This window comes from Dasypus novemcinctus, chromosome 15, assembly GCF_030445035.2.
Source record: "Dasypus novemcinctus isolate mDasNov1 chromosome 15, mDasNov1.1.hap2, whole genome shotgun sequence".
Lineage (NCBI taxonomy): Eukaryota > Metazoa > Chordata > Mammalia > Cingulata > Dasypodidae > Dasypus > Dasypus novemcinctus.
In genome coordinates this window covers 91,554,059-91,581,859 of record NC_080687.1, presented here as the reverse complement: position 1 = coordinate 91,581,859, position 27,801 = coordinate 91,554,059, and the positions used below count along the sequence as shown (strand labels likewise).

General features: G+C 37.8%; 1 protein-coding gene and 1 long non-coding RNA gene across 6 annotated transcripts in view; one reads left to right on the top strand and one right to left on the bottom strand.

Annotated features, from left to right (window-relative positions):
- The window catches only part of TSC22D1 (TSC22 domain family member 1), a 126,969-nt gene that overhangs the window by 53,242 nt on the left and 45,926 nt on the right, over positions 1-27,801 (top strand). For 2 of the 5 annotated variants that reach the window (XM_071208271.1, XM_071208270.1), the window contains 2 exons: positions 8,758-8,848; positions 9,165-9,302. The exons of the other annotated variants lie outside the window; for them this stretch is intronic. In XM_071208271.1, coding sequence (XP_071064372.1) covers positions 8,758-8,848; positions 9,165-9,287 — 214 coding nt within the window. In that variant the 3' untranslated portion in view covers positions 9,288-9,302. Of the gene's footprint in view, positions 1-8,757; positions 8,849-9,164; positions 9,303-27,801 lie in introns of those variants that run through there. 5 annotated transcript variants of the gene reach the window in all.
- The window catches only part of LOC131273444 (uncharacterized), a 129,459-nt gene that overhangs the window by 67,899 nt on the left and 33,759 nt on the right, over positions 1-27,801 (bottom strand). Inside the window, exons 2-3 of the long non-coding RNA XR_009180663.2 lie at positions 19,320-19,379; positions 12,619-12,681 (exon numbers count right to left, since the gene is read on the bottom strand). This is a non-coding gene — a long non-coding RNA (uncharacterized lncRNA). The remainder of the gene's footprint in view (positions 1-12,618; positions 12,682-19,319; positions 19,380-27,801) is intronic.

Here is a 27,801-nt window from a genome sequence, read left to right as displayed (position 1 = left end):
TTTTTTTTCCCCAATAGCATAGGTACTGAAGTTCTGCAGACAGGGTAACCTGTTACTCTAGAGATAATACCTATTACCTAAAGAATTTAGAAACTACTTTTTGGAAATGGAATATGTTTTCATTAAAATCAACTTCCCTTCCTGTTTCAACATTCCATTTCAAAAAGTATAATAAAGGTGGGAGATCAAAAATGTTTACCTGTTTTCAGCAATAGTATACTAGAAGTGTGGTTTTTCATATTTGTATCCTCTTTTTCCTTTTGTGAGGTGACTTACTTCATAGTGATGTGGTTTTCTTTTAAAAAATTTTAATAGGCTTAAAATGGTACGTATTGCAAAGCTTCTCTCTTGACTCTATGTCATATTCACCCAGTACCCCATCTCGGAAATCCTATATACATATTCAAGCAATTAAAAATTTATATTCTAATTTTTCACTTTTAAAATTTTTATGTAATTTAGCACGCTATACATATTATTGAGCCCCTTGAGTTTTTTTTTGCCCTTAATATTTCTTGGCAATCTTTATATGTAGTAAGTTGAATGCTTCATTCTTTTTTAAAATTGTATGGTACTGTAGCACATGCATGTACCATATTTATTTATCCAGTCTCCAATTAATGTATATTTAGGTGGTTTCTTTTGCTGCTGCAAACAATAACAATGAATAACCTTCTGTGTGTGTATATATGTGTGTGTGTGCACAAGTGTGATTTCCTATCTGTGTAAAGATATTTTTTTCAGTTAAATTCCCTGAAATAGAATTGCTGGGTCAGAGGATATGTATTTGTGATTTTGACTAATATTACCAAATTACTGTACATGAGGGTGTACGGGCATGCTTTTCCATTCCCACCAGCAATGAAAGAGAGTGCCTGTTCTCCTTTTTCCTTGTCACTGAGTATGCTGGTGAACTTCTGGGTGTTTACCCAACTGGGTAGGTGAAAACTACCTCAGAGTAGTTTTAATTTGCATTTTTGTTATGAGTGATGTTAATTATCTTTTCATATATATTTTCTTCTCCATGTACCTCCATTTTATATCCTTTGCCCATTCTTCTATTGTTGGTCTTTTTTTTTTTAAATCGGTTTCCAGGAGTTCTTCATACATCATAAGGACTAGCCCTTTGTTGGTGAGATGAGTAGCAAATATTTTTTCCCAGTTTGACATTTATCTTTTGATTTTGCTTATGGGGATTTTTGGGTTTTGATTTTGGCCATGCAGAGATTTTTTAATTTCTATTTTTATGTAGTCACATTCATCAACTTTCCTTCTTTGTCTATGGAATTTTGAGTCAGAAAGACCTTCCCTACTCCAGGGTTGTAAAGAAATTATACTTTCTTCAACTGTTGGTTTCATTTTTTCTGTAAATATATTTAATCCTTGGGCATTTATCTTGGTGCACTGAGTGGACCCAACTTTGTTTTTGTTTTCACATGGTTACTAGTTCTAAAACCATTTATTAAATACTTTATGTTTTCTCCAGATCATATTCAGAATGAATTTTAATTAGAATGTCCTTAAGATGTTTTACATATGAGGGTCATAGAAAGAAGAGTATTGTCCTTGACTTTGTGACCAAATTTTGGTTTCCTGTAGGTACTTTTACCCAAACTTTTCTACTACATTTGTTAGGGTTTAATGAGATAGTTATCTTCAAGGTTTAGCTGTCAAAACTTTTTAATTGGCACCTGGGGTTGTTGCCTACTGAGATGATATGTCATCTGAATTCTCTTCTCTCCAAGGCCTTAATTAGCTAACTCTAGATTGAGCTAGGAAGGAAAAGGTGGGAGATGTAAGACAATATTCTGCACTTTTTCAGCATAGCACTGGCTGATACTGTTCATGGCAACTGTAGTTGGAGAGCTCCTCTGTTAGCATTTCCAGTGGTTTACACAAATTCTAAAACAAAAACCAAACAACATAGCTAGGTTCAATAAGCTAATCTCTGTTCTAATCAATTCCCATTATTTCTGGAGTACTTTCTATTGTTAAACTTTTCACTATTTTGTTCATCCCCGGTTTACTTATCTCCGTGTTTAAAGTGTGAAGACTTATTTCTGATATCAAAAAAGCTTCACAGTTCTTTGTGTTTTTTGTACACAGTGACTAAGAAAATGCACGACCAAAGTCTATCATTTCCAGCAATGAAATTTAAATTCACTTATATTGTGTTGATCACAAAAACCACCTACGATACATTAAAAAATAAAAAGATGTTTGAGATGTGCTCGACCTGTCACTTACTAGAGCCTATACACTGACTTAATAGAGTAGCATTTTGTTTAAGTGTTAGGACGGGGGAGGTGGAGGATGACTATATGATAGAACAGTTAAGCGAAAACTGGAATAGGGGATGGCCTGCCTGGGAAGGTGACACTGAAGCCAGTCTCTGAAGAGGACTGCCGAGTTAGGAGTGGAGGCAGGAAAATCAACTAGGAGGCAACTTCAGAATTAGACAGGAGCTAATGTGGGCTGAATTAGGCTGGAGGCTTTAGAAATAGAAATGAAGTGAAATACTCAGGAAATACTTAAACCCTAGACATTTAAGAAACACTTAGGGATTCCTAAGTCTTGTTCATTGATGAATGTAGGCATAGAGAAAGGGATAAATTAAGAATGACTCTGTCGTCTAGGTGGGAAATGGTTCTGTTTTACAGAAAGGGTGATTAATTCAGTTTTGAGCATGTTGAGTTTGAGATAGTACTCAAGTAGAGATGGCCAAAAAATGTGAGCCTAAAGGTTGGGATAAAATTCTGAAGTGAAGATAAGAATTTGGGAGCTGTTCTCTTAAAAGTGATAAAGTTGTGATAGTAGCTATGATCAGCCAGAAAGTGTGTGTAGAATGAGAACAGAAGGCTGAGGTCAGAGCTCCTGGGCACGCAGCGTTTGAGAGATGGCAAGGTTCTAGTTTTGCCTTTGCTTGGGCAGGTCCTCTTTATCTGAATTGCTCTCTGGGTACCTCACCTGCTCACCCAGTCAAATCGAATCAGTTCTTCAGTGCCCAAACGTGTCTTCACCCCGAAACCATTTTTCCTACTTTCTCTGACAGTTGGGGGAAAAAAAAAGCATTTGTGGGGTAGCATTTATTTTTAAACATAATCACATACCACTTTTTTATGGATTCCCAGATTTTTACCTTGCCTGGCTGGTTCCTGATTGCTTTTTAATTTTTTTTTAAAGTACATCTGTATATTTCCTTTTTATTTAGAAAGCTGGTATTTAGATGAGTAGGTGTTTTAGGATCCTCATATCTAATCATTTCTTGAGCAGCAGTTTAACCAATGTGCTAGATGTTAGAGATAAATATAATATAGTTCCTGACCTTGGGGTACCAGTAGCCTGATGGGGAAAATAGACAGCTGGGTGGATGTTTTATGAAGTTCATAGCTTCCCTTATTCTCTCCTCCCAAATGTATATTAGAATTAATTTATTGCCCAATTAACCTTATTTTTCCTCCATTATTACTGTGATAGATGCTCAACTGTAGAAAAGCAGAAGGATTCTGGGCATAGATTTTTGTTCATATTGTTTGGAAATGTTTGAAATGATATCTGGCTATATTTTATACACAGCTTTTCATAATTTTTTTAACTTAACAATTTTCCATGTTATTACAAGTTCTTCAGGAACAATTTTACTTGCTCCATTGAAACACTATGATCTATGAGAGGTTATATTACCTTATTGTTAGACATTCCTATTTCACTATAAATAATGCTTTAATGAACGTTTTTATATACGCATTCATCTTTTTATGCATTTAGAGTTGTTTCCTTAGAGTTTATTAACAGAAGTGAGTTTACTGGGTGAAAGCATATGGACATTTTTAAGGCTCCTAATATATACTGTCAAATTACCTTTCAAAAAGGCCTTGACTGTACTTCGACTAGCAATGTATGAGAGTACTTATTTCCCTTGCCCAGACTGAGCATTATCTTTTCCTTTTTTTTTTTTGCTGATTTGCTATTTTTCTAATTTGATAACTAAGTATCTTATTTCATGTGGATTTCTTTGCTTATTAGTCAAGATAAACATGTTAATAGTATATTTCTTCTTTCAGTTGTCTATCTCCCTTTTTTCTTCTCCTTAGTGAGCAATTGCACATTCTTACTGTATCTTTCCTGATTTAATAGACGTTGATCTGATACCTAGCTTTTATGTTTTTCAGGGCAAGGTGTCCCAGGTTTTTTGGTCTTCAAGATGTAGTGAAGTTTTCCTACCCTCTTGATCATTTTGATTACTCCTTCAGCATTACAATGTTTGCTTTAGAATTCACCAGTGTTGCCTGTAGCTTTCTTAGCATTAACAAACGATTCTTTTGTTTACTATTTTGCTTCTAGTAATTTTGTGGAGATTTGCTGGCTTTTCTGGGTACAGAAGCATACTGAGCTGAGATTTCTAGGGTACACTGGCTGCTTATTACTAATGGAGTCTCTCATTTGGTGCCCATGGCTTATTAGCATTAGCTTTCCCTCAACTTATTTTATTCCACCAAGAGTGATGCTTTTCTGCCCTATTTATGCTTATCACATGGAGGCTCCTGAGCTATTTTTAAGGGTTGTTGCTTTTTGACTGGACAATTAATTCAGAAATTCTTAACTGGACAGTTGATTCAGGCCCGTATGCCTGTCTCTGTCTCTGTAGTGGCAGAGGCAAGGGAGGTGCAGAGCTGCTGTGGGAAGGAGCCTGACTTGCACCAGGAAGAGAAGGGAAACCAGGGCGGCTGGAGCAGGGGTCAAGGGCGGTGGTGCTGGAGTGAAGCTGCAGAAGTACGCGGGCTTGGGCGAGGTGCTGCAGGGCCCTTAGGAGTTAGGTTCTTGTGGCGCTGAGGGCTTTAGTTGGGGTTGGGGTGGTAACATAACCTGATGTATGTGTTTTCAAAGGGCCCTCTGGCTGCTGGCTGGAGAAAAAGATGCTGGAGTAAAAAGATGGAAGCAGGAGAGGTATTGGGAGGCTCTTTCTGTCACCCAGGCAGTTCATCAGTTGTTCCCCACCAAGCCTGCCTGCAGCATATTGAGGATAACCGGCCAGGGTACGCCGTGGGAAAGCGGAGCTTATTAGAACATAGGAACATTGGAACTATAGGTCATGACTGTCGCACTCTAACCAACTGGACTGATTAAAGACAGGCTTAGTTTGCATATGAATCTCAAAAGTTCACTGCCAACTATCCCTGAGAGGCTAATGCTCTTCAATTATAGATAATTTAGTGAATGTAGAAGTAGTCATTGCTATTTTATATGTGAAGGATAGGAAGTACAGTCATTAAGAGCACTGAAATAAAAGCAAAACATTTGTCAGTTTCTCTTAACTACAAGCACCATTTGGTCCACATCATGCTTTTAGTTTAATTCCCTCTAAATCTATTACAACTTCAGGGTCTGGATGGAATTTGGGAGTTTTGTGCACATTTTAGGCATATGTTATTTTTTTGGTGTCCCAAGTTAAAGATTCTGTTACTCCTCTGGAGAGTTGCCTCTGATCCCCCCAAGGCTGGAGAAGATGCCCCTCGTTTGCCCTGCCATGGCGCCTTGATGCTGCGCCTTGATGACGCGCTCGTCCTGCTGAATCCTCAGGCTCTTCCAGGACGAGGATGAAGACCGGGGCGGGGGGGTCGCAACAGATCCGAGCGTGGGGAGAGTGTGGGTGGCAAACTCCATGGGGCTTTTGAGTGTGAAATTTCTTTGAAATCTTGTGAATCTTCTCTTTCAGTCTCTAATACATTTTCATTTGTTTCCATATGAAGTAATATTTTAAATGAACTAATACTGAGTAAAGGAAGCTGTAAGTTTTGTTTGTTCTTTGGCCTCGTATGTGCTTAGCATGCCATTTTCTCCAGTGTGAAGTGTACTTTAGTCTCCTGTGTTGGCTTTAGGGAAGAGCATCATACTGACATTATTAGAATTTGCAAGTTTTAAAAAATTACTTAATGAAAACAATTTACTTGAGTGTAAAATTTTGGCAAGAAGATCTCAGACCCTTACTTATTCAGTGCGTGCTGCCCTGGGTCCTTGCCTTCTTACCTTCTGCAGGCTTGGTCTTTGGCTTCTTTCTGAACCTCCCTTATTTGTCATTGCACTCCTCTAGTTTTCTTCCTTCTGCTATTTTTATCTCCTTTCTTGGCTATTTACCCTCCCTCTCCTGAGCCCCATGTGGGCATGGAAACTTGTCTCCTCAGTTCTGTTCCTTTTCTGTCTTACTCCTGACACATTTGCCACAGTTGTTAAATTCTGAACTCGGCAGATGGCTGCAAATCCTTATCTTCAACCTGAGTGTCGGAGCAACTGCCGCATATCCCACACGGACGCCTTTTCCTGAGTTTACCGATTCTGTTCACGATTGTCCTGACTTTCCGGACCTCGTGGCTCTAAAGCTCAGTCACCTGGGGCTGCTTTCTCCTGACTCCTGCACGCCTGTGCCTGGTCCACAGCAGCCCTCAGGAGTTACCCGGTCCTGTGACCTGTGGTTCTGTAATGAGTCTTGCTTTTTGTCCTCCTCCCCTCCATCCCCAGTACCAACACCACGGTCCAGGCTGGTCCAGGCTGCCGTTGAGTCTTTGCCTGTTTGTGGTGGGCACCTGACCCACCTCCCTCTCTCATCCCCAGCCATAAGCTGTCCTCTCAACAGCCAGCTCAGAACTCTTCAGTGGCTCCCCATTGCTTGCTTCTTGCAAACTTCGGACGCATACTTTTAGCATACCACCTTAATGTAGTTCCTTGCTTTTTTTTTCTGCGTTGCCTTCACCCAGAATTCCCGCTCCATTCTTCCCTGAAACATACTCATCCTTCAGGGACCGCATTTCAAGGACTCCCTGATTGGATGTGATCTCCTTCTGGAAACTCAATGAATATTTTTTGTACTTACATTTAAAAACTGCTATGTGTCCAGACTCTGCCTTACTCATGTTTCCAAGTCAGTGGGGGCAGAATGGTTAAGAAGTTTGGACCGTGCGGCCTATATTCTCATCCCAGTTCTGCCTCTTAATAGCCCTGGACTTTGAGCTGCTTATTTATCCTCTCAGCCTTATTTGCCTCATCTGTAAATTGGGAGCTTGGTAACAGTACCCATCTCACAGGGCTGTTGTGAGGAATAAGTGAGTTAATATATGTTTAGAACACTTAATGTTGCCCAGTACTATAAAGATGTTTGCTATTATTATTACATGTGAAAAAAGATTTCTCCTTTTCCATAAACTGCTTAAAGATAGGAAATGCCATATTCTCTGGATGCCCACAGAATCTAGCGTTGTGCCTTATAGATAGTAAGCATTCAAAAAATATTTACTGAATTAAATTGAACTTTTTTGGAAAATCCAGTTGTCCAAAAATAGCCACTTTTGGTTTTGAGGTAAGGTTGTTTAAACTTGTACAGAGTAGTTTCAGCATTCAAAAAGCGAGGTCAGAGTTTTTACAAGATAATTTAATAGCAGTGTATACATTTTCCTTGTTCAATTGTGTAGTTTGGGGGGAAAAAACCCAGTGTTGTGGTTTTTAAGAATATATGTTTTAAGCAAAATCCTAAGATGGTGAGGAAATAGTGAAACTTTAAACATTAAAACTTAAGACCCAAGCTTTGGGATTTTTAAAATAAGAAAACAGAAGTCATGTTGGGCAACAATTTGCATGTAATAGAGACAATCATCTAAGTACAAACATGCCAGAGTAGAACAAGCCAATAATGATGTATAATTTTCTTTCAAAAACACTAGCTTAAAGCTCTATGCTAGAGTTTTAGCCTGCTTATGCATTTGGTTTTTCTGAGGTATATAATAGAGTTTTTGAGTAACTATTGAATAAGAGATGTTCAGGATTAAAATTTGCTGTTGGTCTAGATATGGTAAACTTTAGTACATTGTTAATTGAGGTAATGACATTTCAAGCTTAAGTATTTGACATTTTGGGTGGTTTTATTTATATCCTTTTAAATAGTAAACATCATTGGGAGTAGATATTTCATTTAAATTACTTTTAAGAATTTTCTTGAGATTCTTCATAAGGATTTAGGGAAAAAACTAGACCACAGGTGAAATTTAGAGTAATATTTGGTGTTGATGGGAATAAGGGAAAACACCCATCAAATATGGGCTTAATTTTTCTGGCTCCAAGAGGAGAAAAATTGAATTTCACCAGTAAAAAACAAGAAACCTTGCTAAATGCCCCAAGAATGTGAAATAATTTTTCTTGCTTTAACATGTTATTCCATTTGGTGATATTAAGTAGTTTTTTTTACCCTATAGTTTTACAGGGGCTTTGGATCATCTGGCAAAGAACCAGATTTCTATCTTGTCAGTTACCCAGTAGCTCGAACTTTAAGTAAATAATCAATCATTAGTTATAATAAAGTCCAGATATATTATCATTCACATTTGACATATAGTTAAAAACTAAATTTTCACGTTCTTATGTTAATATGCTTTATAAGGATTTATTTAATGTCTTAATTTTATCATGAATTTATTTCAAATGTTAAAGTGCTTTAAGCATTTCTAGTACAAAATGTACATATATTGAAAAGTCTATAAATGGATGTTTTGTAATAGATCGGTATTGGAGTAAAAGGAGGAAAGGCATCAAGTAATAGAGATGAAATATTCATCAGGAGTAGAGTGACCTACCCATCAACTTGCCAAGTCTTACTCTCTCTTTTTCATTTGTCTTTTCAATTCATGCTGAAATACTCAGAAGTTTATCCTGAAAGCTTCCCTCCTCTCCCTACCTTAGAGTTGGAAATACCGAAAGATTTTTGTATTCCAGATTAACCCCCCCACCCGCAGTTGAAGAAAACTCTTGGGCCAAGCAAATGATTTACACATGGATCAGCAAAGGCAACAGCGCGAGTTCCGAGGTATTCATCAAGGGAATCCTGGAATTTTGGTGGAAATTATTCGCTCTTCTTTCTCTTCTCATGTTAGCTTTAGTCTAGATCTCTATATTCCTAAATAGAGCCTCAGCAGATTTCTGGAGACTTTCATCTTTCAGTACGTCACTTCTCTCGCTGTTGTTCTCTGGGGTAGTTACATGAAATCACTAGAAACCACCAGAAGGAACCAGAGAGTGGATTGCTGAAATAGCAGCCTTCATATTAGTAATTTGTATGATAACTTGAAAATCATTGACTGTAGATATGCCCATTTTATGTAAATCTCCATTTTATTTTTTAGGAGGCACCGGAGATTGAACCCAGGACCTCATACATGGGAAGCAGGTACTCAACCACTGGGCTATACCTGCTCCTCAATGAGAGTTGGTTTTTTCATTTGTTTTTAGGAGGTACCAGGAATTGAGCCTGGGGCCTCATACATAGACAGCAGGTGCTCCACCACTGCTCCCATAAGTCTCCATATTTTTAACTTCAAGTTTCAAATACATTCAAGATGCACAAATGAGAGTGCCTCTAATGAGTGTTGTCTGTGGTTTGGCGTAAGTGAGACTAATATCAAGTGAGCTAGTCATACCTATTTGAATTCACCCTTCTTTGTTTCGTGAATTTCTATGGCTATTATTAGTTGCAGTGCTCAATTAAACAAATTCTGGATATCTTTTGTGGGCCTAGCACTGTGGGAATAGAAGGGAAGTTTGTTGTAGTTTTTATTTTAATTGGCTTGCAGTGTTGTTGGGAAAACATTTATGGATGTTGGAAAAAACAGTTACTAAAATTTTAAAAGAACAGATCATTAAGGATTAGGTCATAAAGTACATCTACACAGAGGAAGAGCTGTGTGGATTTAGAATCACAGAGGTAACAGAAGGAGTAAGGACCCTGGAGCCAAACTGGGTTTGGGTCCTTTTTTGTACCATTTACTAGCTATGTAGCTTGCTCAAGTGAATCAACCTCTACCTCAGTTTTCTTCATCTGTAAAATGGGGATGATAATACAGCCTACCTACTGGGATTGTTGTGTATTGTAGTTTATCTCAACTGCAATTTCTTGAAAGAATTAAGCCATAATTACCTAAGGCGCCTCTACTGCGTGTAATGAATTGACTTATTTTCTGTGTATCAACAATGGTATTAATTGACAACCATCCTTAGGAGTTTTGAGAAACAGATCATTTTCTGTGTGTGGCACCTCAGATGAGGAATGGTAGTTGAGGATTAAATAAGTTACATGAACGATTATGTAGAACAGTGCCTGAAAGTGTTAGCTATTATTGTTGTTGGACTCTGAAAAAATAAAGAGGATTTAATTCATCAGAGGTAAAGGTTTTTTCAGGCTGAGCAAAGTTACATAAAGATTATCTGAAAATGTTTTCCCTCTCAGGCAAGTATGCAGTTACTTTTGTCTCTGGGACCAAGATGGAACCTGAAAGATCAACAGCTTAAAGTTGTCAGTCAGAAAAGCATTGATCATTGAATGCAGGATTACATAGGTAAAGAATACTTTTTAGTTAGCCTGTTATCTGCATAAAAGTCATATAAATGTACAGATATCATACTGAAACTGAGAGCGTGTTGTAAAAATTTCTGGTGAGCAAGAGATAGCATATGGAGTGTTTACTATGTGACACACATTTTTTTTGTTGCATATATAAAGACAGGTTGGGGAGGAGAAATCTATTTCATTTGCTGTTCAGTGCCCTGCTAGTAGAATTTTTAGGAAGGCTAAGTACTAAAAATCAGCTGTCGCGTATAAAGCTCATTGGTGACGCTGGGGAAAATGCCCGTCTGTGAAATGTTACACCACAGTGCACGCATTCCTGTGCTGCCTTGCACGCACACACGTTCTCATACACGCTGTTTAAATATGATATTTGTACATTTACGTGGCTGTGATACAAGTCACGTGCTTATTAAGAAGTGTCTATTTTTGCCACTGTTGTAGACTCCTACCTCGTCATCCCATGTCAGGGTCCCTCTTCCCTGAGCGTCACGCTGCCTGCCACTGCCACAATCACTTCCTTTCCTCTGCTCTGATGCAGAGCGCACCCCGGCCCAGCCTGGGGGGCCAAGTCCCACCTTAGGCAGCACTTGGAAAGTTCCGGGTTAGTGGTGCGGGATTTGACTCTGAGGCCGTTGTTGCTAGTTGATGCTTCGAGTTCAGTAGTTATAATTGGTATTCTGCTTTGGTTCAGTGTTCACTTGAGCACCTTGCACCCCAGTCCATGGACCTGGGTTCCTTTTATCTCTCTTTGCAGAGTCTTTGCTTTGATAACTGTGTCTGTACATGGACCCTTGATGCTGACTCACTCTGAGGGTGACAGAGCAGGGCACCCATCTGTTGGGAGATATGGTAGCTGGTGTCAGCCATGCCATTTACTACCTGTTGGCTGTCAGAGTTCTATCTGCTTTCTACCTTCTAGTCTAAACTAACCCTCACTGCCCACTGTTGGGTCACCACCTCTCAGTGTTGAGTTCTAAGTCCTTATCCCTTCCCAGCCCACTGCGTGAACCTCTGGCCCTGCCAGGAGAATGGTAGTGGCAGAGTCCTTTATAAAACTCCTATAGCCCATGAAGGAGCCAGCGGAGTGGGTGCCTGTAATATATGCAATGGCACGAGGCCATAGTGATAAAGAGTTTTAGCATTTAGAACACAGATGATAGCCTTTTGTTTTGTTTTTTGTTTGCTTGAGACTTTAATTTAGACTTTTTTTTTTTTTTTTAAACGAGGTACTAGGGATTGAACCTGGGACCTCTTACATGGGAAACAGGTGCTCAAACACTAGAGCTACATCCGCTCTCCTAATTAAGACATTTCAAGACGGGGTGTCTAGGGGAGAGGGAGGGAGTTTTAACTGATTGATTCATCTCTGAAATCTAGGTAGAGATGTCACCTGTTGATTGTGAGATAAATTGCCATGGCTCAAAGAGAATGGACAAAAAAGTATGTAATGGTTCCTATGGGAACGGGGCTATAGTCAACCAAGAATGCACTGGAATGGCTTCTGACTGGCTTCTGTGACATTTGGAAGCCCAGAAGCAGACTGGCTAATCATTGATTAAGTATGTGCATGCGATTTTCTAAGTGTGTCTTCCAGAACGAGTTTAAAGCAACTTACAAAATTTATCCAGTGTAACAAAATTAAGATTAAATACTTATCATGGCAAAGGAGAAAAAGAGATTAGAAAACGATAAGATAGACCTCAGAATAAGAATAATACCCAACTTGCTTATACGGAAGTCTAGAAATCAGCCATAAATTAGCTGTGAGCTTTCCAGCACTAATGCAAAAAAAAAGCAAGTAATAATTACTGATTCTAAGTCTTTAACATATAAAACAAAGTAATACTCAAGAGAAGAACAAGAATTGCTGATATTGAGAAAATATTTTCCCTTGTTTTTTTCCCCTGAATTTGGTGATCTAATTAGAATTGGAGACAATGTTTTGGGTCGGCAGAAATAGCCCTAGGAAAAATCAGTCTTTCCTGTGAGAAAGTATGTTCATATCTGTGCTTCATCGAACTTTTTGGCTGTAGAGATGTTATAAAGTGGGCAAAATTAGATTGGAATGAAGCAGTTGAAGTTAGACTAAACCCATTAATAATGAAAACATGTAACTGGTCTTTCAAACAAGTACAGTTTTATAGGAGATATTTCTAAATTTTAGGGGTTTGAAAACACCAATTTCTAATTATTGAGAAAGTCTAGAGAACTATTCTTGCTCATCGTGGGCTCACCTGGGTCCTTTCAAATTCAGATTGTCAAAAACATTCTCAGACCTCAAGTGTCTTCAACGGAAGCTATTAAAGGAAAGAGCAGAGAATGAGTATAACTGTGTATCTAACTTTAAAGCCTTGATGATGAGGGAGAGAACAGTTGGTTGCATTTTTATATTTAGGCTTTTCATCTCAAAACTGATTAAGGGATTTTTACCTTGACTGTAGCCTTATTTAATACAGGATTATTTCGTATTTCCTTAATGATTGAGTAAGAGCAGTTTTCAGTTTTTTAATAAGAAGGATTAGGAAATATTCTTTCAGGTATTTAAATGCCCTACTCAAGCCAGAAGCTCTTGTCTTGATTAGTTTGAGGACAGACTACTAAGCAGAAACATTGCTCAAACAAATTGCTAATTATCCTCTCAGATACTGGCTAGCCATGAAGACTTGATGGCCAGCCCTCGGGTAGCAAAGGGTGAGCAGATCTGAATTATTTTATGGCTGACTGACCGACTGAAGGAATGAACATTGGGTGAATCAGGTACTTGTGCTCTACATGTGATAAAGTCTTGGGCCCTGCTCTCAGACGTAGAGGCTTCTAGGGGATTATCTCCTCTACAGGAAATAAGCCAGCTCTACCCGGAGTGTGCTGAAAAATCCTAGGCAGAAAGAGGATGAGACATTCATTTGTTGAATGTTGAAGGCAGTCACTCACTTGGGAAAGGGTTTCCCAGGCAGAGGAAGTACAGAGAGCATACCCCAAGGATGGTGGGGAGAGGGAAGGGATGGCTGGAGATGAGGCCAGAGGGGCGCGACAGGCTAGCTGAGGAGTTGCCCTTCAACCTGAAAACTGTAGGGGACCAAGGGAGGATTTTGAGTTGAAAAGGGGTATGATTAAATTTGCGTCTCAGAAAGATGGGTCTGGCAGCAACTCAGAATGGATTAGATGTGGGGAACAGCTCTGTGAGCTGCTGGACTATGGGAAAGAGCTGTAATTAGTGGGAGAAGGAGCACTGAGTCCTGGATTAAGGCAGGACAGAGGCAGGACAAAGGAGGGGAGGGGATCACATAAACCTGGGGTAGAAGCTACTTTGACTCCATGCCTGAGCAGATGTGAGGGATGGTGAGGGGAAGGGCGCGGTGGTTTTTGCAGATAATTTAGTGAAGAGGTAAGCATTGTCAGAACTAGAGAAAGACAGAGGCGTTGGGGTGTTATCAGATTATACATAGGTATCCAGGAGAGTATCTGTTGAGCAGTTTTCTGGGGAAATATTAGAACTCCTAATTATATATTTGAAATATGTATTTTGCTATTTGATACGGGATTCATCTTTTGTTAAATCCTAAGTGTTTCATATTTGTGTTGCTTTATAAGTGGTATATTTTTGAAAATTACATTTTCTAAGTGTTACTGTGTAGAGAAAAGCAGTGAGCCACCGTGCTAAATCATATCGAGTCTAGTAATTTCTCTGGATATAAATTTGGGTTTTCTGTGTAGATAGAGCAACTGAGAATGACAGCTTTGTTTCATACCTTCCAATATTTGTTCTGTTTCTTTCGCTTACTTTATTGAACTGACTAGCATAGCCTTGTCCAATAGAAATATAACGTGAGCCATATTTGTAATTTAAAATGTTCTAGTAGCCATATTAAAGCGTAGAAGGAAATAGGCGAAGTTAATTTTAATAATGCACTTTATTCTATTTAACCCAATATATTTAATCCAGTGTTATCATTTCAACCTTTAATTGATGTAACAATTATTGATATCTTAAATTTTTTCGTAACTAAATTCCACTCATAGTGCATCTCCGTGTGGACCAGGCATATCTCCGGGCTCGTGGCCTCAGGTGGCTAGTGGCTGCTGTATCTATAGGCAGCACAGGGCTGGGATTTCCACAGAAGGCTGGCCCTAGGCATCCTTGTCCCTGGCTTGGAAGCAGGTGCTTTGGATGTTGCACTCTTAGGAAGGATATGTTCTATAGGTTTTGGTAGATATCTTTTATGTGGTTAAAAAAGTTTCCTTTCTGTTTCCAGTTTACTATGTTTTCTTTTTCATAAGTAGTTTATATTGAATTTTATCAAATGCTTTTTTTTGTACCTCTTGAAGTTATCTTTTTTCCCTTTTCTTTCATCTGTTCTGATGACAAATAACATAAACCTATAAACAAATAGGTTTTCTCATAGTTGACCATTCTTTTTTCCTGGGGTAAACAACCCCCCCATGTCATGGTATACTGTCTTTTTATTCACTACTACATTTATTTTACCTTTGTTTATTTCTTTTTAAGGATTTTTGCACTTTATAAAAGGGAATGGCCTGTCATTTTCTTTTCTCAAACTAACCTTTTCTGATTCTGGTTACAAGGTTTTAGCCTTTTGGAATAAGCAGTATATTAAAGAATTTCCCTTTATATATGTATAATACATACACACACACACACACACATACTCTCTCTCTCTCTCTCTCTCTCTCTCTCTCTAGAAAATTTTCTAAGAAAGAGTGCCATCATCTGTTACTTGGAAGTGTAGATGAAGTTTTGCCTATAAGGCCTAGGTCTGGTGTTTTATGGAAAGTCTTTTTCTCCTGAATCGGTTTCTTTAATGACTATGGATTCATTTAGGCTCTTACTTCTTTTCAAGTTAGCTTTGGTAGGTTATATTTTTCTGAATTTTCTAATTATTACCTTAAAGTGCATATGATTATTATATTTTAACTTTTGCTGTATCTATAACTGTCTCCTTTTCATTCATGATATTGTTTTTGCTTCTTTTTTTCTTCATTAATCTTTTCAGAAGTCTACCTATTTATAGTCTTTTCAAAGAACCAACTTTTAGCTTTGAGATTGCTCTTGTTTTAAAATTTCATTAATTTCTGCTTTATTATGTACTTCCTTCTGCATTTTTAGTTTAATCTAGTTCCTTTTCTGTCATATTATGTTGAAAACTTAGCTCATTAATTTTCAACCTTTCTTAAAGACTGTAAGCACTTAAGGCTATAAATTTCCTTCTTAGTTATTAGTTTCACAGCATATTTCACAAGTTTGCATTTTCTTCGATTTTAAGTGTTTTAAATATCCTTTATTTCTTTTTGACCCACAAATTATTTAGACGTGTTTTGAAATTTCCAATTGTAGGTGTTTTTACATTTTTATCATTTTGCTATTGAATTATACATTAATTTCATAGTGATCTGCAAACTGGTTGTATGATGCTGAGTCTTTGAAATTTGTTTGATCCTGTTTTATGGCTTAGTACATAAACAGTTTATCTAGATGTTTATTCTTTAATTTTGAGGTTGAGAATTCTAATATGTCTATTAAGTTTTAAATTGTTTTGTTCAGCTATTCAATATCTTTTGCTTGCTTGATGTATAGTAATGAAGAGAGGTGATTTAATATTTTCTTATACTTCTATCAAATTTTGCTTTGTATATTTATATGTATTTTATTCAGTAAATGCTAATTTAGACTTCTTTTATCTTCCAGTGCATTGAACCTGTTATGTCATGGCCTCTCTAACCCTAATGATGCCCTTCTATCTAGGTTTATTTTGTCTTATTTTATAAGGTTATTCCAGCTTTCTTTCATTGATATTGCCCTTGATGTATGTTTTCTACTTTTCATCTGTTAGCATTTCCATGCCCTTATATTTTAGTGTATCTTTGCAAATATTATATAGTGAATTTGGGAGGAGGGCATTTTAAATCTTTTAGTGGATTAGTTTGATCCATTTATATATTGTGACTGTCACTATATTTGAATTTCTGTCTTCCATCTTTGTGCTTTCAATTTGTCTTCCTCTTTCTGTGCTTTGCCCATTACTTTTTTTTTTTCTTCTTTCTTGACTTTTTTTTTGGGGGGGGGTTAAAATTTTTGTTTTTTGTTTGTTTTCTCCCCTTTTCCGGTTTGGGAATTATACCTTCTCTTTGTTTTCTTTTCATTTCTACCCTTGTATCATTAACTTAAATTCTAAAGTTAATCAATATTTTCAAACCTACACTCTTCCTGTCCTGAAAAAATTTTTTAAAACTTAGACTTTTTAGCACTACTTACCACCTTCCTTCCCACCTCCCACAATTTACATATTATTGTCCATAATTTTAAGTCCATCTTTTTCATAACCCCACAATTTTGGCTTATTATTTTATATAAACAGTGTTTGTTTAGCTGTACCCACATGTTTAACAGTTTCTTTGCCTGCTATTCTTTTTTGTAACTTGTACCTTTTTTTAGGGAGTTAATTTCTTCCTCTTAAAGTATATTTCTTGGAAGTTCTTTTGTTGTAAATATGAAATGGTACTAAACTCTTTTTCTTTTTTTTTAATGTTATCTGAGTCTTTATTTCATTCTAGTTCTTGAAAGGCCTGGGTACCAGATTCTAGATTGAAACTTTTTCTAGTCCTTTGTTTTTTCTGCCAGAGCAAGAGCTAATCTTTATGTATTGAATTTAACTTTTCACATCAAACTGGTTTGTTTCCAAATTTGAGTCAATTTTCAAATACCTTTTTTTAATGAAAAATGTAATCAGAAGTCCTTCATTATGTAGTTTTAGCAAAAAAAAAAAAAAATCTTTCCCAAAAACCTCTTAATAACCTCTGTACAAAATTTGCATTAGGTTATTGGCAGAACTGTTACATGTTTAAAAACTGAAAAGAACTTTGCATAATTTAAGTGCAGTTATTACCCTTAGGTTTGTAGCTAAAGTCACTCTTTATAGTGCCAATTGTTATTTATCTCTCTGAACTTACATTTGATTGTACTAGGCACCACCACTGCAGCCCCAGGAAAACTCATACTTTTTAGTTCTTGATGATGAGGTTAGTTATCTGCATTTTTAAAAAAATTTCATTTTCTGATGCCTTGATTGAAGTCAGCTTCTGTGAATTTTTACTATTATTTATGCCTGCTCCTTATTACTTCTATAATATGGTAAAAGAACGAGATTGAGTCCAACATTCATTGAATCTTTTGTATATTACTCATACAATATACTTTGCATATTTTAAATTTTAATATTCTCTCTACAGCCCCACCTTACTTCCATTTTATAAATGAGGAGCTTGAGTTTGAAAGTTGGTTAAATGACTTCTCAAAGTAAGTGTTGGGGCTAGGAGTTGAAACATAACTTCTCATGCATTTCTATGAGTCTAGGGCCATTTTAGTAACAGCATCCTGTGATAATCAGGCCTCGCTACAGGCCAGGCAGATGGAAAAATGCCTGCGTGACTTGATGTCAGATGTGTAGAAGGGCCCCTCAAATGGGAGTATTGCTGTACAGTTATTCTCTGGTGCTTCAGTGACCTATAATTAGATTTACTTCTAGGATTTGAGAAGGTTACCCCATGCCACAGATCACTAAACCTGTGTGTCATGAGTAGAACTATAACTTTTCACAATTTATACTACTTCCTTCTTTCCCTACACCAGCTCCCATCCTAGGCCAGAGTGCCTGGTGATAACCAATGGGTCTGTGGTGGCTCCAAAGCCCAACGCTCAGGGCGTTATTTACCTTTGGGTTGAGAAGCACAATTATTTATGTTTAGAAGGTAGGCTAGTATGAACCTTGTTTGTCAGTAGGAAATTAGTATATTTCTTTAGAATCTTAAAGGGTTTGGCAGAAATGGAAATCCCATTATTGAGATTTTTAAAAGGGATTTTGAATATTTGACTATAGAAATAATTTCCAACTCTCATTTACTCCATAAGAATTTACTGGTTTCATAAATGATAACTGGAAACTGCATACTTTTTTCCTGTACTTTGAATAGTTTAAAAATATCAAAACACACAGGAGTCGTTTGTTTTGAATTTATTTTAACTGTTCTTTTTTTCTCCCCCAATTTTTCAATCTTTGTGTCAGTTATATTTGTTAACAAATTTTCAAACTTTTATTCTCTAAGTAATGTATTTCTTTAAAAAATGGCCCGGATTTGTGTATAAGATGCCTTCATGTTCAGCTGAAGAAAAACGGTTTTAAATTAAATTACACGGGATACTACATAAAGAAATATTTTACTTAATTTAAGATAGCCTGGATTGTGTTTCTCCTGTAAGACGAGCAGCTGTTTTTTTAATAGGACATGATCTGTGGGCGCCATCTACCGTTCCGTAAGAATAGTCACTTCTTGGTGCACATTTAGATTTTTCCCAATGCCATGTTCTAAGTCCTCTTTATTACTGTGGCTATTATTGACCAGTCATCAGAGACGGCGTGTTTTGGGCTGTTCAAATGATATTCCTGTCTGTATTCAGGCTTGGTCGGTTTTTGGAGCTCTTGCTTCATTATTCTTGTCAAAATAGCAATGGTAAATTTCCTATAATATTCTTGAGGGTTTGAGATTTTTAAATAAAGCTAGCTGATTATACTACGTTTCCATACTGCATCCTTATTTAAAAATTTGCTAATTTATTGATCATGGTTATAAAAAGACCAGTGGATTAAAATTGGAATTTAAATCAAAAGTCTCATTTGTAGTTGAAAGATGATCCGTGGGCAGCTATATGCCTCAGCATGTTGCTTGTTACTTAATTCTGCATAGCACAATATTGGGTATAGTGATAATTGAGGGAGAACCTGTGTCCAAATAATATAGTTCCTTTTTTGGAGTTTTATTTCTTGAAAGGACATTGTAAAGTTGGGTTCTATAGTTCACTTATTAAGAGCATAAGCTCTTGTTCTAAGAATCCCTGAGTTTAAGTAACAGCTTTACCACTTACTTGTACCTTTGTGATCCTCAGACCATCAACTTTAATTTCTCTGAGCTGCAGTTTTCTCATCTGTAAAGCATAGAGAAAAATAATAGTAAAATAATAGAAAAATAATCTCTTGGGATTATTGTAAAGTATAAATAAGATAATCCTTCTAAACCTTTAGCATAGTGTCTGGCACAGACTAAATCCCTAATAAATGTTAGTCATTGTCATTATTAACAGTATTTTTATCGCTGTTGATATATTCAGAGTAAATATAGTGAATGTAAAGCTTTCATATATTTTATCTTAGTAACTAAGAGGTTTCTTTTTCCTTTGCCAATGAAACCTATAATATTGACTTAAAATATGTAAATTAAGAATATAAATGTTCAAAATGTTTTCTGTGTGTTTCGGAGCATTATTTAGAATAGAGGAAAGTATGGTAGAGTGGAAGGAGCAGGCCTTGTGCATCTCCAGTCCTGGTTCCCCCACAGCAGTGTAACTTGCAGTAAATTATTTAACCTCTTTGAACTTCAGTTTCCTCTTCTGAAAAAGAGTTTGAGGATTAAATGATAACATGTATATTTATCATTCTTGGCCCTTAGTAGACTAATTAGAGCATAAATATTCATTTTCCCTTTTAGTAGCATACTAGAAATTGACGAACATGCTTATCTTTCTATAATTCCACCTTATGTTACTCATAAATATAAAATAAATATTGAGCACCATCCTTTATGTCTGAAAGACTGTGTTGGAATTTAAGCATACAGAGGCATTGTGACATTCTCAAGGAGTGTATGAGGAGATGAGATATAATTGTTTGTACATGATTGCTAAAGGAATTACACAGATCATGTTTTTTAGGAGTTCAAAGAAAGCAAGTTTTCTACACTGGACCGAGTATCCATGCCGCCTCCTACCCTTGTCACCGTGTTATTATTACTGTTATTCATTTTTTGTGTTGTGGTCCCTTATGCATTCAAAGATGATTTACAGAAGGTAAAAATCCACTCATGGATTCTTAGAAGCCTGTTGATTTCATGGTATCTGCAAGCATCGTGGCCGAAGCCGTGGGTGTGTCCAGCCCTGTTCAAAGTGCAGGAAGCTACACAATCAACACTTTTGAGTATCGTTCCTGAGAAGGGGAGATGCTCATCAAAGCTTGAATACACCAAATCCAGTTATCACGTTAGTAGTAACTGGAGCTAGTGTTCTCATCATACACGGGTCTGGTTTCTGTGTAACATCATAGATTTCCTCCTGTGTCCCCTGGGACTTTGCTCAGCGGTGTACATCGTCTCGTATCTTCAGTCTTCCACTCTTCTGGTTTCTCCTCGTGTGAACCAGCACTGCCCCTCAACCTCTGTCTTCCTACGCGTTCATCTGTATTGCTGTGGTTTGACTGTTGTTCTCTCTTCCTCACCGCCCCCAACCCAAGATTCTGGAATGGTTTGCTTGCACATATCCCCAGACTTCCTCGCTGCCAAGTCCAAGGGGCTATTTTTCAGTCCCACCCTTCCTTGATCTCTCTCTTTGGCATTACTGCCTGTTACTTCCTGAAGTCCTCCCCTGGTTTTGGTACACCCGTCTCTCCTGGTTCCTCTTCTGTCTCTTGGCCTTCTTCTGCAATTTCACTTACGGATTGTTTTATCCCTCTCTCTCTTAAATGTCAGTGTCTTCCTAGGTTCTATCATGCACCTGCCCTGCTTCTCGCCTTACAGGTTTTGCTGGCACGCCCAGGAGCCTGCGCATGTGCTGGTGATTGGGTGCCTCTATTTGCCATGCATCTTTGGAACCCAAGTTCAACTAGTGGGACTGTAAGGCCAAGAGGAGGTGGGCGTTTAAGACCTCTTAATTTCCATTGCCTAGTCCCCAGTAAAGCCTCCCTAAATAAACATTCAATCATAGGCTTAAAAAAATGTTGGAAAAAAGTCTTATGTAAAAGTGGAGTGGTTGGTAGGCAGATGAAGACTAGATAGTGTCGGGCCATCAAACTAAGTGTGGATTTTCCGTAAGTGTTTGATGCTGGCTTATATACTGACATATGTTGTAAATTTACTATCATTGGCTTATTTTAACTTTATAAAAATTGCTATGCATTAAAAATGTGAAAAAGTTCGAACCCCCTTATTTTATTCTTTTCTGTTTTGAACTGTCTCATATTTCACTCTTTGTTGAGGCATCAGGCTGCCAGGTTCCAAACCTGACTCAAAAACGTACTTATGCCTATGAACCTGGGTTTGTTACTTAGTCTTTCTGTGCCTCAGTTTTCCTGCCTATAAAATGGTAAAATGGAGTTATTATGACGATTGCATGGGGCAGTTTAGGTATAAAGTAGTAGAACAGTGTCTGGAGTCCACAGTGGCAGTATTATTATTCTATCTCCATGTATAATTTTTAACCATGGAAAACACTTGAAATATAAGTCAACGTTAATGTTTCTTCCAACTTAAGAATTCTGGAATCTTCTGGCATCTCTGCGAGAATGTTGTGATTTGGCTAATTGAGCAACTTAAAAGTAGTCCCTGCTTTTCCTTTTACGTAAGGACTTGATTTTAAAATAGAGTACTTGCTGTAGTCTCCATGGTCCTCTTTCCTCCTGTTCAAACGCACCTGCCTTCCAGGAAGTATGTGAGGGACCGCGGTGCCACAGCGGGCCCTGCCCACTCCACGTGGGGTCGCGGGGAGGCGGGCTGCCAGACCTTTACCTTTACCGGCGCTGCACTCCTGCCAGGAACTGGAATTCCTGTCTTTGAGAGCTTTGCACAGGGAGACCTGACCTGGCCAGGGTTCAGGGAAGGCTTCCTTCTGGAAAACTGAAGTTGAGGACCCAGGGCCGAGTCTGCGTTACCCCCAAGAGGAACAGACACGGCAGGGCCTGTGGGGGCCGTGTTTCAGGCAGAGATGGATGTTGAAAGGCCCTGAGAAGCCAGGGTTATGTATGAAGAAAGTGTATTTCAAGAAAAATAGTTAGTTTCTATTGTCGGTAGTGATGGTATTTTCCTGTTAAATAGCTTCCATGTAGCAGTCTTAATTTTTAAAATTTTAAAAATTTTCTTAATGTATAAGGAAATATACAAAGAAACTTGATGTTGAATGTAAATTGGAATTACTAAATGTACAAAATAATCATGACTCAATTCACAGTGATTTTTAAGATTAAAGATTGCCTAAAATATGACATTATTTTCCATAATTCAGAGGTCAGAGCACACAGTCTATGAATAATCGTAACGTTTTCTTTTTTCTAAATAGAGCACATCCCTGCTTTTGTGTATTTATAATAATTTTAATGTATCTTCCTTCTATACTTATATTTCTGGACATATATTATACACATTCTATAGTTTGTACATAGTTTACCTAACTATGGTAAAGTAGAAAGTTGGGATAGACTTTGAATAATGCTTCATATAGGTATTCTGTTCAATAATCACATTTCAGCTAGTTTTTGACAACTCAATATTCCTAGTGGCTTAAATAATTTTTATTGGAATATGAGTTTCTCATGATTGTATAATCCATGCTCCAGGGGCAGTTGCCCCACCTGCTAATGGGAGCACCAGCCCCTCTTCAGTTAGTTTTGTAGTTCCCAAAGGAGTCCTGCCTGGACTCATGGTGTGTCTGTCAGCACACGGCATTGGTTTTCATTGTCTCGGGCTGACCACCCACTCGGGTTCTGTTGTGTGCACTGGGCACTGCCCCTTCTGTGGGTGCTGTTGCTGATCTTCACCTTGGCTGTTGCAGGGACCACTGGGCCAGGTCACCGATAGGTATTAGAGTTGATCCCAGAGGTGCCAGAAGACACTCCTTTTCTTCCCCTGTAGGAATGAGAAATTATTCCACTAATAGAAATGGGGACGGTGCAGAGAAGACCCAAAAATGATAATACCATGCTATGTTTAGAATTTCCAGTTCCAGCTTGTGACTAATTTTTTTTTTTTTTTATTTTATTACTGAGCCAAGCTTGTATACTTGACTGTCTCTTTCCTTTTCTTGGGCTTAATTCTCCCCCAGGATATTTTTCAGCTCCTCATACAATACATTCTTTTTGTTTTGTTTTTTGTTTACTTTATTTTGTACATTTAATAATTGAGAATATAAACAATTAAAAACTAAAAAGAAAACACAGTTGAATAAAACCATACATTTCTCAGTTAAAACATATGTATCTCAATCCAGGTGTACTGGATTTGAATCATACAATATGTTACACAATGTATTTGGTTCATAGTAATGCAGCTGTACAGTATTTGTCCTTTTGTGTGTGGCTTGCTTCGCTCAACATAATGTCCTCCAGGTTCGTCCATGTTTCATATGCTTTATGACTTCATTTCTTCTTACAACTGTGTAATATTCCATTGTGTGAATAGACCATAGTTTGTTTATCCATTCATCTGCTGATGGACACCGGGATTGTTTCTAACTTCTGGCAATCATGAATAATGCCACCATGAACATCGGTGTGCAGATGTCTGTTCGTGTCACTGCTCTCAGTTCTTCTGGTCTATACCCAGTAGTGGTAATGCAGGGTCATGTGGCAAGTCTATAATCAATTTCTTTAGAACTGCCAAACAGTCCTCCACAGTGGCTGTACCATTCTGCATGCCTGCTGACAGTGAGTAAGTGTTCCTAAATCTCCACCTCCTCTCCAACGCTTGTAGTTCTCTGTCTTTAATAGTGGCCATTCTGATAGGTGCGAAATGATATCTCACTGTAGTTTTGATTTGCATTTCCCTAATCATTAGTGATGTTGAGCATTTTTTCATGTGTGGTTTTTTTTTTTTTTTGCCATTTGTATTTCTTCTTTGAGCAAATGTCTGTTCAAGTCTTTTGCCCATTTTTAATTGAGTTATTTGTCTTTTTATTGTTGAGTTGTAACATCTCTCTATATATCCTGGATATTAAGTCTTTATCAGATATGTGATTTCCAAATATTTTCTCCCATTGAGTGGGCTGCTTTTCACCCTTTTGACAAAGTCCTGTAAGGTGCAAAACTGTTTAATTTTGAGGAGGTCCCATTTATCTATTTTTTGTTTTGCCACTGTAGCATTATAATATGTCTCAAGGTCAGGCAATGAAATTCCTTGTATGTCGCTCTTTTTTAGAATGTTTTTGGCTATTTGGGTGCACTTGCCCTTCCAAATGAATTTGGTAATTGCCTTTTCTAATTCTGAAGAGTAAGCTGTTGGAATTTTGATTAGTATTGCATTGAATCTATAAATCAGTTTGGGTAAGACTGACATCTTCACAATATTTATTCTTCCATTCCATGAACACAGAATGTCTTTCCATTTGTTTAGGTCTTTTTTTTTTTTTTTTTCTTGTCTAATTGCCTTAGCTAGAACTTCTAGTTCAATATTAAATAACAATGGTGATGGCAGTGGGCACCCTTGTCTTGTTCCCAATCTTAGAGGAAAGGCTTTCAACCTTTCCCCATTGAGTATGATGTTGGCTGTGGATTTTTCATATATGCCTTTTATCATATTGAGAAATTTTCCTTCTATTCCTATCTTTTGAAGTGTTTTTTTCAAAAAAGGATGCTGGATTTTGTCAAATGCCTTTTCTGCATCGATTGAGATGATCGTGTGTTTTTTTCCTTCATTTTGTTAATGTGGTGTATTAATGTTGATAGATTTTATTATGTTGAACCAACCTTGCATATCAGAAATAAATCCCACTTGTTCGTAATGTTTAAGTCTTTTGATATGCTCTTGGATTCGATTTGCAAGTATTTGTTGAGAATTTTTGCATCTATGTTCATTAGAGAGATTGGTCTGTGATTATCTTTTTTTGTAGTATCTTTATCTGGCTTTGGTATTAGGATGATGTTGGTTTCATAAAATGGTTGGGTAATTTTCCCTCCTTCAATTTTTTGGAAGAGTTTAAGCAGGATTGGTGTTAATTCTTTTCAGAATGCTTGGTAGAATTCATTCACCTGTGAGGCCATCTGGTCCTGGACTTTTCTTTGCTGGGAGATTTTTGATGATGGATTCAATCTCCTTAAGTGTGATTGGTTTGTTAGGTTCTTTTATTTCTTGTAGCATCAGTGTAAGTTGGTTGTGCATTTTTCTAGGAATTTGTCCATTTCATCTAGGTTGTCTAGTTTATTGGCACACAGTTTCTCATAATATTCTCTTATTCTTTTTATTCCTGTGGGGTCAGTTGTAACTCCCCCCCCTTCATTTCTGATTGTATTTGTGTCTTCTCTCATTTTTTCTTTGTTAATCTAGCTAGGGGTTTGTCAATTTTATTGATCTTCTCAAAGAACTTTGGTTTTGTTGATTTTCTCTATTTTTTTTTTCTCTTAATTTCATTTTTTTTCTGCTCTTATCTTTATTATATCTTTCCTTCTGCTTGCTTTGGGATTGGTTTGCTGTTCTTTTTCTAGTTTCTCCAGTTGTTCAGTTAAATCTTTGAGTTTAGCTCTTCTTTTTTACTATAGGCATTTAGGGGTATAAATTTCCCTCTCAAGACTGCCTTCACTGTATCCTATATGTTTTGATATCTTGTGTACTTGTTTTCATTTGTCTCAATATATTTACTGATTTCATTTGCAATTTCTTCTTTGACCCACTGATTATTTATGAGTGTTTTGTTCAACCTCCACCATTTGCCAGTTTACTTTTTTCTTGTCTGTTATTGATTTCCAGTTTCATTCCATTATGATCTGAGAAGGTGCTTTGTATAACTTGTCTTTTTATATTTATTGAGAGCTGCATTGTGCCCTAACATGTGGTCTATCCTGGAGAAAGAGGCATGGGCACTTGGGAAGAAAGTATAACCCGCTGAGTTTGGATGCAGTGTTCTGTAAATGTCTGTTAGGTCTAACTCATTTACCATATTGTTCAAGTTCTCTGTTTCCTTGTTTTGTTTTGTTTTTTAAAGATTTATTTATTTATTTCTCTCCCCTTCTCCCCCCTCACCCCAGTTGTCTGTTCTTTGTGTCTATTTGCTGCGTCATCTTTGTCCGCTTCTGTTGTTGTCAGCGGCACGGGAATCTGTGTTTCTTTTTGTTGCGTCACCTTGTTGTGTCAGCTCTCCATGTCTCCGTGTGTGCGGCACCATTCCTGGTCAGGCCGCACTTTCTTTCGCGCTGGGCGGCTCTCCTAACAGGGCGCACTCCTTGTGCTTGGGGCTCCCCTACGCGGGGGACACCCCTGTGTGGCCGGCACTCCTTGCGCGCATCAGCAGTGCGCATGGGCCAGCTGCACACGGGTCAAGGAGGCCTGGGGTTTGAACCGCGAACCTCCCATGTGGTAGGCAGACGCCCTAACCACTGGGCTAAGTCCGCCGCCTCTGTTTCCTTGTTGATCTTCTGTCTAGTAGTTCTAATGATGTGAGTGGGGTGTTGAAGTCCCCAACGATTATTGTAGAGATGTCTGTTTCTCCCTTCAGTTCTCCCAGAGTTTGTCTCATGTATTTTGGGGTATCCTAGTTAGGTGCATAAATATTTATGACAGTTATATCTTCCTGGTGGATTGTCCCTTTATTAATATATAATGGGGGAAACGGACTTGGCCCAGTGGTTAGGGTGTTCGTCTACCACATGGGAGGTTCGCGGTTCAAACCCCGGGCCTCCTTGACCCCTGTGGAGCTGGCCCATGAGCAGTGCTGCTGCGTGCAAGGAGTGCCCTGCCACGCAGGGGTGTCCCCCGTGTAGGGGAGCCCTACGCGCAAGGAGTGCGCCCGTAAGGAGAGCCGCCCAGCGTGAAAGAAAGTGCAGCCTGCCCAGGAATGACGCCGTCCACACTTCCCGTGCCGCTGACGACAACAGAAGTGGACAAAGAAACGAGACGCAGCAAATAGACACAGAGAACAGACAACCGGGGGAGGGGAGGGAATTAAAATAAATAAATCTTAAAAAAAAAAAAAAAAAAAAAATATATATATATATATAATGGCCTTCTGTATCTCTTATAACTTTTTTACATTTAAAGTCTGTTTTGTCTGATATTGGTATAGTTATCCCTGCTCTTTTCTGGTTACTATTTGCATGGAATATCTTTTTCTAACCTTTCACTTTTAGCTGGTTTGTATCCCTGGGTCTGAGGTGAGTTTCTTGTAAGCAGCATATGGATGGCTCATGTTTTTTATCCATTCTGTCAACCTGTATCTTTTTATTGGGAAGTTTAATCCTTTCATATACAATGATATTATTGTAAATGCACTATTTACTTCCTCCATTTTATTCTTTGGTTTTCATATGTCATATTTTTGTCTGTCTTTTTACTTTTTTGGCTGTCCTTTCTGCTATTCTTTCTTCTATACTCTCCTGCCTGTGTCTCCTGTCTTTTTTCTTTCAGGTTCTAAGGCTTCCTTTAATATTTCCTCAAAGGTGGATTCTTTTTTGCAAACTCTATTAGTTTCTTTCGTTTGTGAATCATTTACGTTCACCTTCATATTTGAAGGACAGTTTTGCTGGATAAAGAATTCTTGGCTGGTAGTTTTTCTCTGTCAGTATCCTAATTGTATCATACCACTGTTTTCTTGCCTTCATGGT